Here is a 17,338-nt window from a genome sequence, read left to right as displayed (position 1 = left end):
GATATATTTTCCAACCACTTCAATATTGAACTATAATGCTCTAATTGCTTCAAATCACAGGTACCTCAGAGACCAGATTTCTCTTTGTGCTAGACAGCAGCCGCTGAGATCAGCTGAGGAGGTGGCGCTGGCTGGCGATTTTCAGGAAGATGGTCTTGCACATCTGCAGCCACTCTTGCTGGAAATGGGTGGGTTCAGGGCACAGGGGAGGACATTTCTACAGCTTGTTTGTTTCTAAGCAAAACAGTGGTATGTAGAGTTACCGGGGCTCTTAAAAAATCCAAATAATTTAAGGATTTACAGAACAAAACCAATCACCTAAAATTCACCTGGAAAGTGAGTGGCAGGCAGCAAGGTTCACAGGACTTTGGGGCTGCATACATCCTACCCGGGATACTTCTTAAAAAGCAGTCAGGTGCGGTCCCTAGAAGCAGAAGTTTCCAATTTCTGCCAGCCCAGAGCAGCACAACACCGCAGCCAGGAGGGGAGCAGACGCCTGGCTAATGGGGATGATGTTCAGACTGGACAGGATACAACTTTTTACAGAGCCCAAATGACAAACAGCATTTCTACAAATAGCATCGCTGTTAGCAGCTGTGACCTGCAGAACCCATGGTAATGAAGGCTCAAATAAGGTCTGTAGGCTGCATTCAAGAACAAACCCTCCTGATGGCATTAGACAGCCAGTGCAGGGAGCCAATATAACACTCATTACCTCTTCCACCCGCCCTCCCAGTAATATCTCTTGTCCATACCGCGTCTGCTGCTGTCTCCTCCGGTGGAGCAGCCTGAGGAAATGAGATGTCGGTGCTGGGAGCAGGAAGGACAGCAGTGCCCAGGTTTCTCAGAAGCCTTTTGGATGGGAGGTGGCAGAGGGGTGCAGGGCACAGTGCAGACACCCCCTCGAAGAGCTCTGCGCAAGGTGGCAGCTGGCGCACAAAGAGCAGCTTGCCACCTCGAGCTGGTAGCTGCAGACCTGCTAGCAGTAGCTCACACTCAGCAGAAGGAGAGCTGCTGGCACTTGTAAAACAATCAGTAGAGACACCTGACTCTCAGTCCTTGCTGAGGATCATAAGCTCCAGCAAGTGCCCTCAGCACAAAACTTCAGTCGTTCTCCCAGCACTGACACCCTTGCCCCAGGAAATGCCCTCCAAGGGGCTAGGACTTGCCACGGCCTCCACAGCAGCGTGGCTTGCACCCACCCCACCCCAGGAGTCAGCAGCACCAGATGACTGGAGGGTGCACCAGACCAGGTGTCTGGAAATCCTACCATGATAACAAACCTCTCCACAGTGGAGCTTTGCCTAACCTCAGGCTGTCAGCAGTTGGTTTGTATCCTCAAGCATGGAGATTTCTCACCTTTCAAAACTTACATCTTGCTCACAATGGTCATTTTTATTCCCTATCATTCAGCTCCACTGAAGATCACACTGGCTTTTTCCGAGTTACGTGGCTGCTCTGTTGCTCTAAAAAACAGGGCATCAGCCTCAAGAAATCTTTAAAAATATACAGCTCCAAAGCCTGTACTGTAGATGAACAGGAGAAATCACCAGATTTCTGTACAGCTCTAGACACTGGGACATGCCAGGCAGTGATCCAAACCCAAGCTAGGACCTTACCTTGTTCACCATAAATAAACACGGGAGGAGCTTGGCTCCCGCATGCAGCAAGACTCCCAGGGACATGTCCGTATGAGTTAACTGGGTCTGGAGGGGGGGCCGAAGTTAGCACTCGGATTTCACTAACAAAATCACAGTTCCCGGTTCCCTCTCCCACACCAGCAAGCCCCCGAACAGCCCTTCCCAGCTCTAGCTGTTAAGAAACTTCCAAGAATATCTCGGCTTGTCTCATCTCCCTCCTTAATGAGGACATGATGAAGTGATCCAGCAGCGGAAAGAGAACTGGAAATTCCTCTGTAGAGAGGCCTCCGAACGGCCCACCGTGACTAGTGGAGTGTTATGTGGACAACCAGGCAATGGAGCCACGCGCAAGAGAAGATGCCTGGGAAGCGGCTTGAGCAGAAGGCGGCAAACTCACCTCTGAGCTCCCCTGGGGAAAGAGCACTCCAAAAGGCAGGTTTGCCAGACAAAACCAGCTCTGCGTTCTGGAAAGCCAGGCAAAATTTGAAGGTGGGTGTCCGAGATGCCGTGTCAGCGCTCTATCACTAGCCGGACTCCGGGGCGTAGCCAGACCACCGGGAGTGCTCACTGGGGGCGTTTTAAAGCTTTCTTGTCTGAAGATAAAGACTAAACGAAATAGCTAGAGACCTGGTGCATAGGGCTCCCTGCCCTGGAGAAACACCAACCCTGGCACGGTCTTTGCCTGTGAAAACTGGCACAGGCCATTAACTGCAGTGGAACAGCCCCCGTCTCCGCCAGCCAGGGCGCGGGATGCGAGAGCAGCTGTTCAGATCTCCCCTGTTCCAACTCTCCTTAGCATTTTTCGTAATAACTACAGCAGAAAGAACTTCAACGGCTGCCACCTCCCTTTCTAACCATCGTGTGCATTACACACCATTTTCTGGGGATTACGGTGACAGAACTTCTCACGCAACCATTTGTGGAGCAAAATGGTCCACGTCACGCTGTGACCGTGCTGCCGGAGACGCCGGAGGAACGGTGTCCCACAGGCGGCTCTGGCTTCATCGCCTTGGGGACGGGGGTTTTGAGGAGCAGAGATGCCTCTCACACACATGCTGGCTGCTGCCAGGGCAGCCCTGGCAATAACCTGTAATTACTGTCTGAGAGAGGGATCTTCCTGCGCCGACCTCAGAGCCTCGCGAAGCTGCAGAGGGGGAAATTCGCCTGTCAGGAAACGAAGCTCCGCTCCTCCGCTCTGCCCCGCTCCTGCGCTCCGCAGCCACGGCTGGGTGGCCGCAGGTCCCGGTACCGCGTGCAGCGCGAGGCACGTCCGACCGACGGCAGCTAGCACCTCCTCCAGCACGCTCCGTATTTCCGCTGCCTCTCCGCTCCCACCCTGGGAAGGCCGGTGCGGCCAGGCCAGCCACCTCCCACGTTTCGGAGGGCACTGGACAGAGATCATCTAGTCCAACCTCAGGTCTCTACCTCACGTTTCCACCGGACGCGCCGGGGACACCTTCCCTCCTCCTGCCGCGCTCCCTGCCAGCGCTCCTGCCCCGCGCCCTCCGCTTACCGGGGGCTTTGCAGAAGCTGTCGGGCGGAGATAAGATGTCAGCTAAGACGCCAAATGCTCGGATCTTTCCTTCCCAAGGGAGCGAGCAGAGCAGGAAGAGCCGTCCCCGGAGAGCACGGGGACACCAGGGCCACTCGGGCAGGGCCCCGGGGAGCCCAGGCCTTGCCAGGCGATGCCGGGCTGCGCTGCCTTGCCCGGGGCCACGTCTGCGGTGACACCAGCAGAGCCTGGCCGTGGGGACGGTCACCGCCCGATGTGCACCGGGGACGGCTCCTCCAGCCCACGTCTCCGGGCTGCCACGCTGCCTCTCAGACGCGGCCCCGCGTGCGGCGCCGGCCGCCGCGCGCCCCTGGGGCTCCCGCCGGCCGAGCTGCTGCCAGAGCCCCGGTGCGGCGAGCTGCCTCGGCCGGGGGAGCCGGGGCCACGGCCAGCGCGGACAGATGGCTTTTGCTTGCCCAACCGGCCTCCGTGTCTCATTCACAGATTTGCTGTCCCTGAGTCATTGCCCTTCAAATGACAGTGGAGCTGAGCTTTCTCTGTGCACAGCCAGGCGTGAGCTGCATCCTAATGGCATCCTGGTGACGGCAGAACAGCTGCCGAGGAAAGTCCCTGCGCTCCCGCCTGCCCCGCCGCGGAGAGCCCCCCGCCCGGCCCGGCCCGGCCGCTCCGCGGCCCCGCCGGCTCCCTCCCAGCCCGGCGCCGCACCCGTCTCGAGCCCGGTGCGCGGGCCCGGGAGGCGGCATTACTGCAAACGCATCGTGCCGATACCGTCGCGCGTTCTGCCGAGCTTATCGACTCCCACAAGCTGCCCGTAACCCGACGGGACCGTTGCGCGCTGGATGCTTGCCAAAAGGGATCGCACGGCGACTCTGCCGCCGGAGCCGCGTGCGTTTCCCCACGGAGCCCGCCCCAGCCCTCGCTGGGTGCACCCTGCTCCGCCGAAACCCTGCCCGCGGCTTCAAACACCGCCCTGGCCGCAGACACCAAGGCGACGGCCGAGAGCGTCCGCCCTGCGACGGGCAGCCTGGGGTCCCGTCGCACCCGCGGGAACGCGGAGCCGACGTGGCCCAGCAGGTAAACCCCCGCCGCCGGGACGCCGCCCCGCTCCGGGGGACGGGCACGCGCGGCTCCGGGCAGGCGCGCACGGCCCGGCGTCGCGGACAAGGAGGCGAAACGCGGGCCCCGGCGGTGCTCCCGGCGCCTTGCCCGAGGCGGCGCCGAACCGATCCGTTACCACGCAAACCCCTCGGAGCAGCACGGTCGCTTTTGGCTCCCTTTTGTTTGTTGCGCGCTCCGAAGACCGTGGCGATCTCTGCGCCCGGCTTCGCAGCGGTGCAGCTGCTCCTCGCGCACGGCACGCCGCGCTCCCGCGTTACAGGATACGGCGGCGGTAACGGCGCGTATAAAACTGCAGACTTCTTTTGTTCCCGTTCTTTATAAACCTTAATCACATCTTTGTGCAGGGCTGAAAAAATTTACCCTGGCTGACACAGACCCTGTGCGCGACGCCGAGCCGCGCGCTCTGCTACACTCGTGCTCGTGTGATCTTGCTCAAGTTGCCACAACAAGTGCTGGGTTGATCCACTGCTTACGTGGGACATTTTTTTTTCACCTATGAAATGTAAGTAAAACTTCACGCTGCCCCCAGCTTTCAGCGAGGGACGCCAGCTTCGATTTTGTTCCAGGCTTGCCGCCCATCAGAACGGGCTTTGGGGAAAACGCCTCTCCCGTGTGCCACTGCTGCTGCCTCCTCTCTCCTGGGTTATCGAGACCCGCCGTGACCGCCGGGGCTCTGCCCTTGACTCGGAGCCGGCAGGGGAGCCCCGAGCCTCCGGGCTCCAAACACACCGCCACGGGAGCCTCGGCTGCGCCAGACCCAGCGGGCAGAGCCCACACCTCCCCCCTCGCTTTCCTTGCTCTGCCCATGAGCTCAGGCCTGTCCCTGCGCGTCCTCGTGCCGCTGCCTGCCTGTCCCCAAAGGCGCCTCCTCCCCCAGACTGAAGAGTGCCCTAGGAAAGGACTCAAGAAAAAAAACATTTATATATATAAAAATATATGAAATCATTTTTGCTGTAGGTCTCCAGGGGCATCTCCCACTGGCACGTGTGCCTCTGTGCCAGAAGGTTTCCAGGCGTAGAGCAGACAGGATCAAGCAACATTTCGGATAAACCCGGCCTCCCTCGGCTTCAGATTAATTCTCATCCAGAGATGCTTTTGTGAAGGTAAGTTGTTGCTTCGGTTCCTCCAAGAGGACTCCCCCAGCCCTCCTCCGAACAGCTGCCCTGCGCTGGCTGCGGTTGGGTTTCTGCTGCGGGTTTGAAGTTTCCAGGAAGATGCTCTGCAAGGAGGGAAGCTGACCAGAGACTCTGGTTGTTTCTGGTTAAACAAGAATAAGAAAATAGGGCCCCGGAGAGTGCTTAACCCCAGGCATCAGCAAATTTGCTCTGCAGCTCTGCGCTGTTTCTGTGCTGGCTGCGCCACGCACGCCGGCGCTGCGCCTTGCACGGGGGTCCAGGGCCAGACCTGGCCTGAACCTCCCAGAGGCGTCACCGGTGACATCCAGGCAACAGGGAAACACAAGCACTTTGCAGAAGTCTCTGGGGTGAAATTCTGCCCCACCACGTTCCCGCAGACGGCTCTCTCCAGTTAAACAACATCCCTACACGGGGAAAACAGAGGCAGAGAAACAGAGAGACCTCGCCAGGCGTGCGGCGGGATTCGGAAGCCAGAGAAGCACACAGAGAAACCTTGATAATCTAATATAATCTGAGATGCTACAGGTCCTGTCCAGCCCTCCCCTTGGCACACTGATATTCACTAACACAGGTCCTGCAGCTCCCTGCTGTCAGTCTTTCTCTGTCCACAGCTTTGTTTCTTACAACGTAATGAATCCTTAATTCACCAGACTTTGTCCCATAGATCTTTATTTGCCCTGATAATGGTGGGAATTTGCACTTTCAAGAGAGCTCTCCATAGTGGCTATTGGTTGAGGGAGATGCTGTAAATACAGTGCTCCTATCTTAAAGGAACAAACCTCTCCTGTCAGAGCAGCTGAGCTGGAAGGAACTCTGCTTCTTGTCTGCTCAGAAAAAGACAGAAAAAAGGTACAAAATGCCTGTTAGTATCATGCAGGACATCAGTTCAAAGGAATCGGGATTGCCTCCTGCACTAAGTCCACCTTTATACTGCACCATCATCTCCCTGGGCCGAGCCTTCACCTCTGGAGTGAGAGCCCATCCAGCAGAGAAAAGCCACATTCTGCTTTTCAGATCTGCTCCTGAGCAGAAGCGTCAGGTTTCTGTGTGCTGACAGAGCGAGGGCAGCCCTCATCTTCACTAGGCCTTTAGAAACCACCAGCGTGCAAGAAATGAATAACTTATCTGCCAGCAAGAAGCGACCCCGGGGGATCCAGCAGACGTTCCCTGCAGGGTCACACGTTCTAGCCTCAAAAATGGTTTGCACCAAAACACGCAGAATTTGTCATTGTGCTTGTCATGATCTGGATGCTGTGAAAACATGCAGCGATCAACAACCCACACCAAGCACCTTTCAGGTTAAAGACAGAGCCTTGCAAAAACGTAGCTGACTGCTTGTGCACTGCATGGGCTCCCACTGTCCAGGATTTCCCCAGGGTTGTAACATGCAGTGACCCCAGGGCACCTGACCTAATTAAGCCCCTCTGAATGATGCTATCAACATTATCACTACAATTGCTCCATGCACGAAGTTCTACATGTCTTGCAGTAAGAGAGGGCACAATTAACAGGGGAAAAGCGGAGCCGGAGGTGGCAGCCAGCTAATTGCAACTTACACGCTCATTTAATGAATTTTCCTTCTCACAGGCAGAAAAAACAAACAATTCCTGCCTTTTCTACCCAAGCCACCAGCAACTAGCAAATGCCATCAGCTGAAACTCAGGTCTTCACTGCAAGAGGTGAAAACTGTTTGGGGTGAGGTACGCGACAGCGCACACCAACTTCTCCCTCTCCCTCCTCCGGTGAAGGGTTGCGCAGCCGCTCCAGGCACCTGCCTAAAACAGCACCTGGGAGGAACTGCGAGAGCGATTCTCCACAAAATCCTCCAACATGTAAGACGCAAACAATGAAACAGAAAGCTGTATTTTCACGTTTTGTTGTCTTTCAGCTATAGGGATTTTTGATGTTAGCTGCAGGAGTAGTAAGTGAAGCATTTTCAGAGGCTAATGGTGCTGCGCTGGAATAACAATGATGTATGCAGAAACCGGGATCTGCCCGTGAATTACCTCCAAGCAGAATAAAAGGTCTGAAGAATATTATAGCAACAAGTGGTCTAAGCAGCTGAATTCCTTACACTGAGACCCCGCTGCCTCAAGGAATTTCTCCTTTCTGCATCTGCCAAGGAGATTTTTGCCTATTCTTCCCCGTCTGCCTCACTCCAAGCTCTGGGTAAGGCCTCTGTCTTGTGAGGTATCAGAGCTTGGTGCTTGATAAATCCAGCATGCTGATCGCCTCTTCACTTTCTGCAACTTCTCCCTAGCCAGGTGGAGGCCAGAACCAGCTCTGCTTGTGCAGCCTGGTCACACAGTGCCGTGGAAGGAGGGGGAGGCTTGAAGTTGATGTATTACAAGGAACAACTTGATTTGTATGTACCTATTTCTCACCAAACAAACCAGCGAACGGTCAAACACGCACCGCCGAACTCCAGCCTTGCAAATCTCCCTTGGCCCAGAGAGCGCTGGGGCTTCGGGGAGCAAAGAGAGGCGAGAGCGACCTCGGGGCTGGGACCGACCGTCACCCGGCACAGTGACCGAGCGGTACTCGTCCCGGGGAGACACTCCGAGGTCTCTCTGCTCTCTTGCCAGCTGACACCTTCCTCGCCTGCTCGTTGCGGAGGGACCCGCTCCGGAGATGCGGGCTTGCTTCACCCAAGCTGGCGGCTCCCCAAGAACAGCCGCACAGGGAAGTTTGCAAAGTTTGTAACTTAGGGACGAGCCTGCTGCAGTGATAACGAACGGGCTGCTCTGGAGGGGGCTTTTTTGATGCTTTAAACAGATGCAACAAAGACCCACCGTCACTGGGATGATTTGGCTGCCCGAGAGCTTCACTTGCGATGTTTATTGAGCTACATTGCTCCTTGGGGACCAAATTACTGACGGAGTACGCGGCTCTGCCAAAGGACCGGTCGCTGGAGGACGCGTGCAGGTGAGCTGGGATTGCTTTGCTTGCCAGCCTTCAATTTTCCAGCTTTTAACCATGAAATAGGAAGGATCTGAATTAGAGGGAGGGTCAGATGATTTACTGCCTTACACCAGGGTCCCTGGTGCCTGCTCGACACCCGTCCTTTCTGCTCTGGACTCCCACGTGCTCCCAAACTACCCCCTTCTGAGCACTACAGCTCAAGAAGGACCTCACAGGCTCCTACCCAGAGCAACATCCATGCAGACCGAAGCCTTTACACAGTAGGTCTAAATGCTTTCTCTTCTTGCATGCTCACCCTGTCCAAGAAGCATCATTTAACAAAGAACTATGCAGATATGATTTGCCAGCCTCCAAGCTCTCTGCAGCTGGAATTTTTGCAGGAGCCATGCACATGGATTGAGCTGATCTGTTACTTTTTCTTCCACTTTTCACTTATTTCATTGTTTGTATCATTTAGCAGTAGCTCTCTGCCGTTGCTTATAAGCAAGTATTCACAGGAGCAGCATGCAGCCAAAACTAACACTAGAAAATGCAGTATTATTCAGCATTTGGATAAGATTTAACATATTCAGGTTACTTTAAACATTCCAGCAATCAGATTTTCCAACGCAGTGAGTGACGGCAGCCCCTGCTGAAGTCAAGAGGAGTCACAGGTCCTCAGCTCCTTGGAAATCAGGCCAAAACTCACTAATCACCACAACACTGGATGAGTTTGGTATTAGCCTCATTTCACAAATGGGGAACAGTTACCAAGAGGGCAAAGTCAAGATTCGCAATTGCGAGAGTCTAAAGTAAGGCACCTACATATGCATTGAAGCACCTTAAATAAGTGGCCTGATTTTCACGAGATGCTGAAATGAGCAGGAGCTGCAAGAGCTCCAGTTCGTATGTACATATTGAGGCACCCACGCTGGAAAACTCTGGCCTGGGAAACTCCTCACAGTTCCCTCAGGCAAGGGCCTATGGCTTGGATGTGCTGCTTCTGCACTCCTGGTGCTTCCCAGCATGTCCTGCTCCATTGCAAAGCCAGTGTTCCCTGATGCTCCAAGGATGCAGCCATAAACGTGATGACATAGTGAGTCAGAAGTTGCAAGTCTTGTGGCTGCTACTTTGAGCCCCACATCTACTAAGCTCGTTTCCTGCTTTCCCATGGAGGATGCTAAGCCCAGGGACACCTCATGAAGACTCACCTAAGCCAGGCTCTGTTTCTAGATGCTTCGTAGTCAATGGTAACACTTCCTCACCTAAGACCCCATGATGATAATTTTCTTGTCTTTTTGTTTGCCTCTCTCTCAAGGTCTCCAAACCAGAAAGCACAAAGTTAGACCCAGCGGGAAGGATGTTAAGCTGTGGTCAGCCTGGGGGACACGTGCCCGCAGCTCTCCCCCTGAAACGTGCTTTGGACACCTTGGCTCCCTTCTGCTCTGAATCGCACCGACGGCCCCTCCGCACGAACTCTACGCGGCTAGCATCTGCTTTTCGTTACCTCTTTCACCCTGAAAGATCCTCTCATGCTTTTAGATTACACACAGAGGAAATACCAAACATCTCTGCCACTACCAGGCTGCCTACACTTTTATCTCGTTGAGTCAGCCTCAACACCACCAGCTCACGTACTCACACTCCCACAGACGCCTTTCTGCCACGCTCCCCCCTCCACGAGGCAGGCCTGGAAACATCCCGTTTTTTTTTTTTTTTTTCCTTTCGTCAGCATGCAGTCAAGCAATGCCCTCTCGGCTGCACAACACAGGGTGCAAACTCCACCTGGCCACGGTAGCGGGAGGGGGTTTCGGCCCCCTTCGCCCCCCACTCTTCCTCTCTTAGCCCTGATAAATCAGCTCCCTCGTGAAAGAGCATCAGAGTTCTTCTGAAAAGCCACCGACTTTTCCCTCCTCTACATACGTCCAAACTCAAGGGTCCATTTTTCTTTGAATGACAGTGGAAGACTGCTAGGTGAGCAAGGCAAGGTGAGCGTCCAGGGGGAACCGCCAGAACTGGCTTGATTTATTGCATATATAGATTTGACATAAAGACTTACTCGGTCTCTCTGACATTTGTGAGGACTGCCAGTCCATGCAGCCATGTGTCCTTGTCACAGCCCTCTCCTTTCCTCCCGCCTCCTCCCGCCCTTTGCTAAGTCTACCTGGCACGTGACCACGAGCTCTCTAGGGGCAGAAAATGTGACCGTCTCTATGCGCATAGAGGACATGGCACGCTAGGTCTCTACTTCTGTTGGGGCCACCGGCAGTGACAGCGGTGGAAAGGCAGGCGGCACTGAATTACTTCATTCACCGCCGAAATGCAGTCACAGAAGCCGAGCAGCAGTACCAAACCGCTTGGTGCAGGCTGAATACTATGTACCTTTGAAACCGCAGGGGGAATTTAGGCAAGCAGATTGTAATTACCTGACTTGGACCCAGCCCAGAACGCCACCACTAGCTCCTTTCCAAAAAAGGTTCCTTACAAAAACAGTGCAGAAACCTGGTCAGGAGAGCAACGGCCAGTCTCTCGCGGTGGTGCCCTTGATGAAAGGCAACACCTCCAGCAGACCTGGTGTCCCCAGCACTGCACCGAGGCGCTGCTTCCACGCTGTCTCCAGCAGCAAAGCACCACTCGGAGCCGCCTGGGCTGGGACTGCAGCTTCAAGTTTCCCTCAAAACTCTCCCAGAAAAGCACTGGCCAAGCACTGGCCTATCACCGGGGCAAGCTCTGCCGGCGCCTCTCTGGGACGATGCACAAACAAACCGTTTTGCTTTAACGCACAGCGCTGCCTCTCCCCCAAGACGCTGCTCCGAGAAAGGGAAGCAGGTTTAATTATTAAGATCATTACGCTTCCTGGAGACAACATCCGGAGGGCGATTACATAGGCGAGCCAAGCAGGTCCTCCTGGCTTTCGAGCACACGGGAACTCCAGCAGCCACGGTGCCGAGATTAAACTCGGCACCTCGGCCACGAGAAACAAGGGGAGATGTTCAGCAGGACCAACAGGGGATCTGGACAGACGTGCAACTACAGTGCTTGTTTTTAAAAACTGACGGCGCTGGGCTGAGAGGTTTTAATCCATCTGACGTTGGGGAAGGCAACCCTTTAGCTTTCTGAGCATGAACTGCTCTGTGCATCACTACTCTCTTAATGATACAGCACGGCTCAAGTGACTTGCAGATACCTCACCTTCTCTAGGTAGACAGGTAGCTCTAGTTATATTTTCCCCGTTCTCCCGCAGGGTGCGAGGCCCAGCCGGAGAGGCAGCTCCGGGTCGCGCTCGGCGCAGGGCACATGCGTGCAGAGCCCGCGCCGACCTCTGCGGGGCCCAGCCCTGGGCCCCCCCGGATGGGGGGAGCTGGTGGAGCAGAGCGCAGGGGGAAGGCAAACCCATTTCCCGGGGGCGAGGGGGCTGGCAGAGGGCTGCCCCCCTCTGCTCGCCCGTCCCCCCGCTCCGCCGGCGGCTGTGGCCCGGCCAAGCTGGGGCAGAGCCAGCGGGGCTCCTTCCACCTTGGTTCATCTTAGGTCATCGCTCCATCGCTAGCTGCCCCTGCCCCATGCGGCAACAGTACTGACCCACAGCAGGCCAGAGGCTGCAGTGAGGGGCCTCGCACCCACTGTTGTGCCTTGAGGGTGCAAATAGGGGCACACGCACTGGCGTGCAGGCACCTGTGCGAGGGGGTGCGTGTGCATGCCAGAGGGTGCATAACTGGGGAAAAGGGGAGCTGGGTGCGCATTGAGGGTGGACGGGCGCGGGCAAGGGCGTGCACGCTTCAGCAAAGCCCTGGGACCTTGCGGGGCGCAGGGAGAGCTCCACGCTTTGCAGGCAGGCAAAGGGAGGGGAGGAGCGCAGCCCCGTCAGACGTGGGGCAGGAAGGCCGAGAGGCCCCCGAGCACCACCCTGCGCTGGAGCCAGGGTAGTTCCCTGGCCAGGGTAGGTGGCCTCAGCCTGCCCTCCCCGTCCTGCGAGGGTATTTGGATTGTCTGCCTGTAACATTGCCAGACTGGAGGGATCTGGGGATGTCCAAGGAGGCCAGCTCCTGGGGAAGCACAGGTACAGTATTGGAGAGGAGGTCCACAGGGCACCCGAGAGAAGGAAGGAGCTACAGGAGGAGGCAGGCGGCAGCGCGGACAGGGACCCGGGAAAACGCGTGGGTCGCTTTAAGCTACTTCTCCCGCGTGGCATGGGGATGGGGCTGGGAGGCCCCGGGGCCCCCTCCTACCTTGCAGTCTCTTACGCAGGATCTAACTGAGTACTCTTCCGATTGCAAGTATTTCTCCAGCAAGAGGTCGAACTCCTCGTATTTTTCCTGAGCGTGTTGGTCCAGCCTCTGATACGCCTGGACGCAGCTGCTACACGCCTCGCCGTCCAGCGCCCCGGCCGCCGCGGCCACGAAGTCCACCATCAGGTTGTCCAAGCTGCAATCCAAGCTGTCCGGGCTGGCCATCTCCCGCAGCAGGTCCCAGATCGTGTAAGTATCACAAAAAGAGAGGTTGAAGTTCCTAAAGTAAGCCTTCAAGAAGTTCCTTTTGGAGGAGGGAGAGGAGAAAAAAGAGGCGGCGGAGGGGGCGGCCCGCAGGGGCGCGCCGGAGAAGGAGCCCAGGAGCCGCTGCAGGGAGGAGAGCCTGGCGCAGGCCGAGTCCAGGTCGCCGCGGGCGGCGGGGCAGGGGCCCGCGGGCCCCGCGCCGCGGCTCAGGTTGCCCGCGAAGGCCTCGCAGGCGGCGGCGGCGGCGGGCGGCGGCTCGACGGGCGGCAGCAGCGCCCGCGGCTCGCGGCCCCGCGCCCGCCCGGCGCCGCTCCGCTCCCGCGCCCGCAGCTTGGCCCCGGCGCAGAGCCACAGATGGTCGGAGAGGAGCACGGTGAAGAAGAGCAGCGAGGCCAGCGAGAGGCGCCATTTCTGCGCCCGCTCGGGGTCGGCGGCCGGCTTGTCGCTGCGGCGCGGCGCGCAGCACACCGCCCCGCCGGCGGCGCCCGCCCCGGCGCGGGGGGACATCCAGGCGCCGCGGATCATGCCGCGGGGGCGGCGGCGGCGGCGGCGGCGGCGGCGGCGGGCGGCGGCGGCGCCGGGGGGCGGCGGCCCCGCGCTGCCGCCGGTGTCACCTGCGCCCGCCGCGCCCCGCCATGCCCGCGCCGCCGCCTAGACGCCGCCGCCGCCGCCGCCGCCCGCCGCATGGTGCGGCGCGGCGAGGAGGAGCAGGAGGCGGCGGCGCCGCGCCGCCCGCTCGGCCCCGGCCCCGGCCCCGGCCCCGGCCCCGGCCCCGGCTCCGGGCGCGGCGCGCCGCCCGCCGCGCGGGGGCATGCCCCGGCCCCGGCCCCGGCCCCGGCCCCGGCCCCGCTCACTCCGCTTTCCGCTTCCCCGTGGGCTGCGCCTGCTCGCGGGCCGCGCCGCCGCCGCCGCCGCCGGGCCCCATGCCCTCACTCTGTCGCCATCTTCGGCCGCGCCGCCAACACCTTGAGGAGCCGCGCGGCCCTGCGCCTGCGCGCGCCGCCGCCCCCCGCCCGCGGCTCGGCTCGGCTCGGCTCGGCTCGGCTCGGCTCGGCTCGGCGCGGCGCGGCTCGGCGCGGCGCGGCGCGGCTCGGCGCGGCGCGGCTGATCCCCGCTCGGCTTCACTCGGGCAAAGCCAGGCTCGGCCCGCTTCGGCTCGGCCCGCTTCGGCTCGGTTCGGCTCGGCTCGGCTCCAGCCTGGCCCCGCGCGGCCGCTCCCGGCACGTTTGGGGCGGGGGCCGGGCCGGGCCGGGCCGGGGCGGCGCGGCAGGTGCCGTGGTGCTGAAGGACAGCTCCGCGCGGGGCGGCCCGCGGCGCCGCACGCAGCCGGCCGCGCCGCGCCGAACCGGGCCGCGCCGAGCCGAACCGCGCCGAGCCCGGCCGGGCCGAGCCCAGCCGCTCCGCACCGTGCCGAGCGCGCCGCGGGGCACCTGCCCCCGAGAGCGCAGCCCACGGCCCCGTCCGGGGCGGCCGCGCCGCCAGCCCCGTCCCGCGCCTCCTCCCCACGGCCGCGGCCGCCCCCGCCGCCCGTCCCGGCAGGGCCGAGCGGGGTAAGGCCCGACCCAGGCAGCACCACGCGCATCCCTCCGAAAACCCCTGGTGCCAGCCCCGGGGCTGCCAGCGGGGCATACCCGTGCGACTCTCCCCCCCCCCCGGCCCTGGCCGACAGCCCGGAGAGCAACTTGCAGGGGCAGGTAACGCCGGTGGGATGCTCCAGACACGGGCACGGCACACGCAGGGTCGTACGGCCCTCCCACGGCTGCATCGACACTGACCTTCTGGCCAAGCGGCCGAGGAAAACGTTCCCTCCTGCTCCCCAGGCCACGGTACACAGTCGCTGCCATCCGCTACTTGTCCCGAGCTGGGGCCCCGCGGATGCAGCCAGAGCAGCGCTAGCAAAGTGACAGGGACTTTGTGGGCTTGCTCTTGCCTGCAGAGCAGACATCACACTGGCGTGTCCCCTGGGCTCTCCCTGACTATTTGCCCTCAGCCCTGATCGCCCTGAGAAAGAGCCCCCAAGCATTCAATTTATGGGTCACTGGGAGTGAGTTCTGAGCTGGCACTGAAACTAAGCAGGAAGCCAGCTTCCAGGGAACATCACACTGTTTGTGTCCCAACCCCTGTTAACACCCCGCTACGGCTGGTTAAACAAGAGACTATTAACTTACCAGGAATGAAAACTAAAGAGAGCTCTGCAACATGAAATCCTGCTATTAGCAGAGTGGTGGACCTGCTCTGACGCCCCTTCCCCCTGCATGAATCCATCCTCACCCTTGGGCACTAACCTGGCTTGTGGGAACTGGTTCAAGTGTTCCTATTTCTGAGGTTATCATCAAGCTGTGTCCCCAAGTGACCCAACCCCACCGTGCCACTTTGCTGTGCCGACAGCCCTGCAGCAACAGAAGTGCTGGAGCTGGTCCTCCAGGCCCTGTCAATGGCAGGTGCAATATGAGGGAGGAGCAGGAAGGCCAGGATGCTGGTGGGGCTGGGGTTTCAGGCTGGCCTGCATAGCTCCTGTGTGGGATCCTGTGGGCACAGGGAAGGTCACCCAAGGGCTCTGTTACCCTTCTCCCATTTGTCAGTCTCACCTGGGCTGCTAACAAGAATATACCAGCACAATCCCACCTCAGCCCTGGCCAACACCCCAGCAAGCAAAGATAGCAGGCAACTTGGCCTTCAGCCACCTCTGCCTCCACTGATGAACTGTAGGACCATTCCTCACCTGCCACACATCCAGCAGCTCAGCCCAGGTGCTTCCTAGAGGTCTGGGTTTTACTTTATTTTCCCAAGCTGCTTTCTTCTTCCTTCCCTTCTCTCTTTTCCTTCAACCCATGGAGAACAAGCCTTGCTGGCAGGTGGGAGCCCGTTGGGCATGGGGCTGATCCTTGGAGAAGGTAACTAGCACCGTGTGTCGGGGCGCTCGGCCCCTCAGGGAGCTGTACAGCTGGGGCTGAACCCCCCCGCCCTGCCATGCAGCCAGCCCAAAGCAACAGCGCATTAGGCAGGCAGGCCGGCGTGTCTGAGCTGCACCACTCCAACAGGTAGCCCTGCTCAAGCCGAGGCACTGAGGTGAGAAAATACCTGGTAAAGAGCCAAGAGCAGTTTTACAGCCGGAACGAACAAATGCTGAACATCACTGCAAGTGATATAAGCAAAACTGCAACCCACAGTGGAGGCTAAACTTCTCCAAGCTGTAGCACAGAGGATTGTGCTACTTGTGGAGCAAGACAGAGCTCGGGAGACAGCTTCCCTCGGCTATTTTCTGTCTGTCTCCCAATAGCCCCACTGTTTCCATCCTGTTCCAGCTTCTTCCACAGCCAGTGGATTCCCCTGCTTTCTCCCTGCCCCCAGGCCCAGTCCTTTCCTGCACACGGAGCATCGGGCACAGGGGAGGTGCGGGGAGGGCTCCAGGGAGAGCCGTCCGGGTGCTGCTTCCCTCGGCTGCCACCACCCTCCTGCCTGAGCTAAGGCCTGCAGGGGGGAATGTTTCCAGGGCACAGTGCTATTTCCACCTGGGAGTTTGCCCTTATTGAGAAAACATTAGCCTCTCCTCCCACCCTCTGCTCTTCTAGTGCAAAAACAGAGGTTTACCCATGTCCCTTCGTGAGAGAATTGATTCATTTGCTCAGCCTTCTGCGGGTTTCTCTCCATTCACTGCTGCTGCTGTTACTCAAGGAGCAACACGATTTGTTAATGCTACCCTTACGCCAAGCCTAGGCGCACGGGCCGGCTCCCAGCACCGCGGCTGCTCGGCTGGGAATGCCAGCTCCGGGCCAGTCTCCACCTGCAGGGGTTTTGGAGACCATTCACCTTCATTAGCTGACACTAATAATCAGCTCTGGGGACTCCAGGTCAGGATAAGCCAGCTAGGATGTTACCGGCAGAGTAACGACAGCATTTTCTTTCCAGCCATCTCACAAGGGGTGGCCGCTCCCTGCACGGGTCCGCAATGTGCTTTTATGGGATCTCACTGCTTTGCTGGGAAAAGCAAGTCATTAAGTGCAAACAGGACAGGGTCCCGGGGTCTGAAGAAGGGCTGGAGAAGGACGCTTGGAGCTGCTAAGATGCTGGGGCAGGCACGTCCCCAGGTGCTGGTGAAGCACTGCCACGAAAACATGGGATGGCACTTGGCAAAGCTGCCTGTGGACATGGGCTGCAGCTGGGGCCGCTCAGAGGGCACCGTCCCCCGGCTGGCACCATGCTGGAGGCTGCGAGCCCAGCTCCTGCCTCGTGCTCTTGTGCCCTGCATACCGAGGGTCCAAAGCTGGAGCAGCTCTGCTCACAGCACCACCGTCTCCAGCGAGGGCAGGGGCAGCGCCCACCTCACGCTTGCAGATGGGCGGGACTGAGCCATCCTCGGGCAGCACCGGGTGCCAGAGGCTGGGTGCTGCTTGGTGATCACCCCGGCTCCAGGCCGGGGCGAGCCATGGCCAGTGCGGGGCTGAGGCTGCTGGTGCTGCAAAACACGACTGGTGGATGTCTGCAGAGTTAATCTGGGGATTTAAAAAGGAGGAAAAATATGTGAAACTTTGAATGATG

The 17,338-nt window shown here is 58.9% G+C and overlaps 1 protein-coding gene across 1 annotated transcript in view; it reads right to left on the bottom strand.

Annotated features, from left to right (window-relative positions):
* NALF2 (NALCN channel auxiliary factor 2) overlaps positions 1-13,324 on the bottom strand; it is a 32,557-nt gene extending 19,233 nt beyond the window's left edge. Inside the window, exon 1 of the mRNA XM_062584903.1 lies at positions 12,536-13,324. Coding sequence (XP_062440887.1) covers positions 12,536-13,324 — 789 coding nt within the window. The remainder of the gene's footprint in view (positions 1-12,535) is intronic.
* Positions 13,325-17,338: the final 4,014 nt, after the last annotated feature.

The sequence above is a fragment of the Rhea pennata genome, chromosome 11 (assembly GCF_028389875.1).
Source record: "Rhea pennata isolate bPtePen1 chromosome 11, bPtePen1.pri, whole genome shotgun sequence".
NCBI lineage: Eukaryota > Metazoa > Chordata > Aves > Rheiformes > Rheidae > Rhea > Rhea pennata.
The sequence above is the reverse complement of the archived record's forward strand: the minus strand, read 5'-3'. Positions and strand labels throughout refer to the sequence as shown.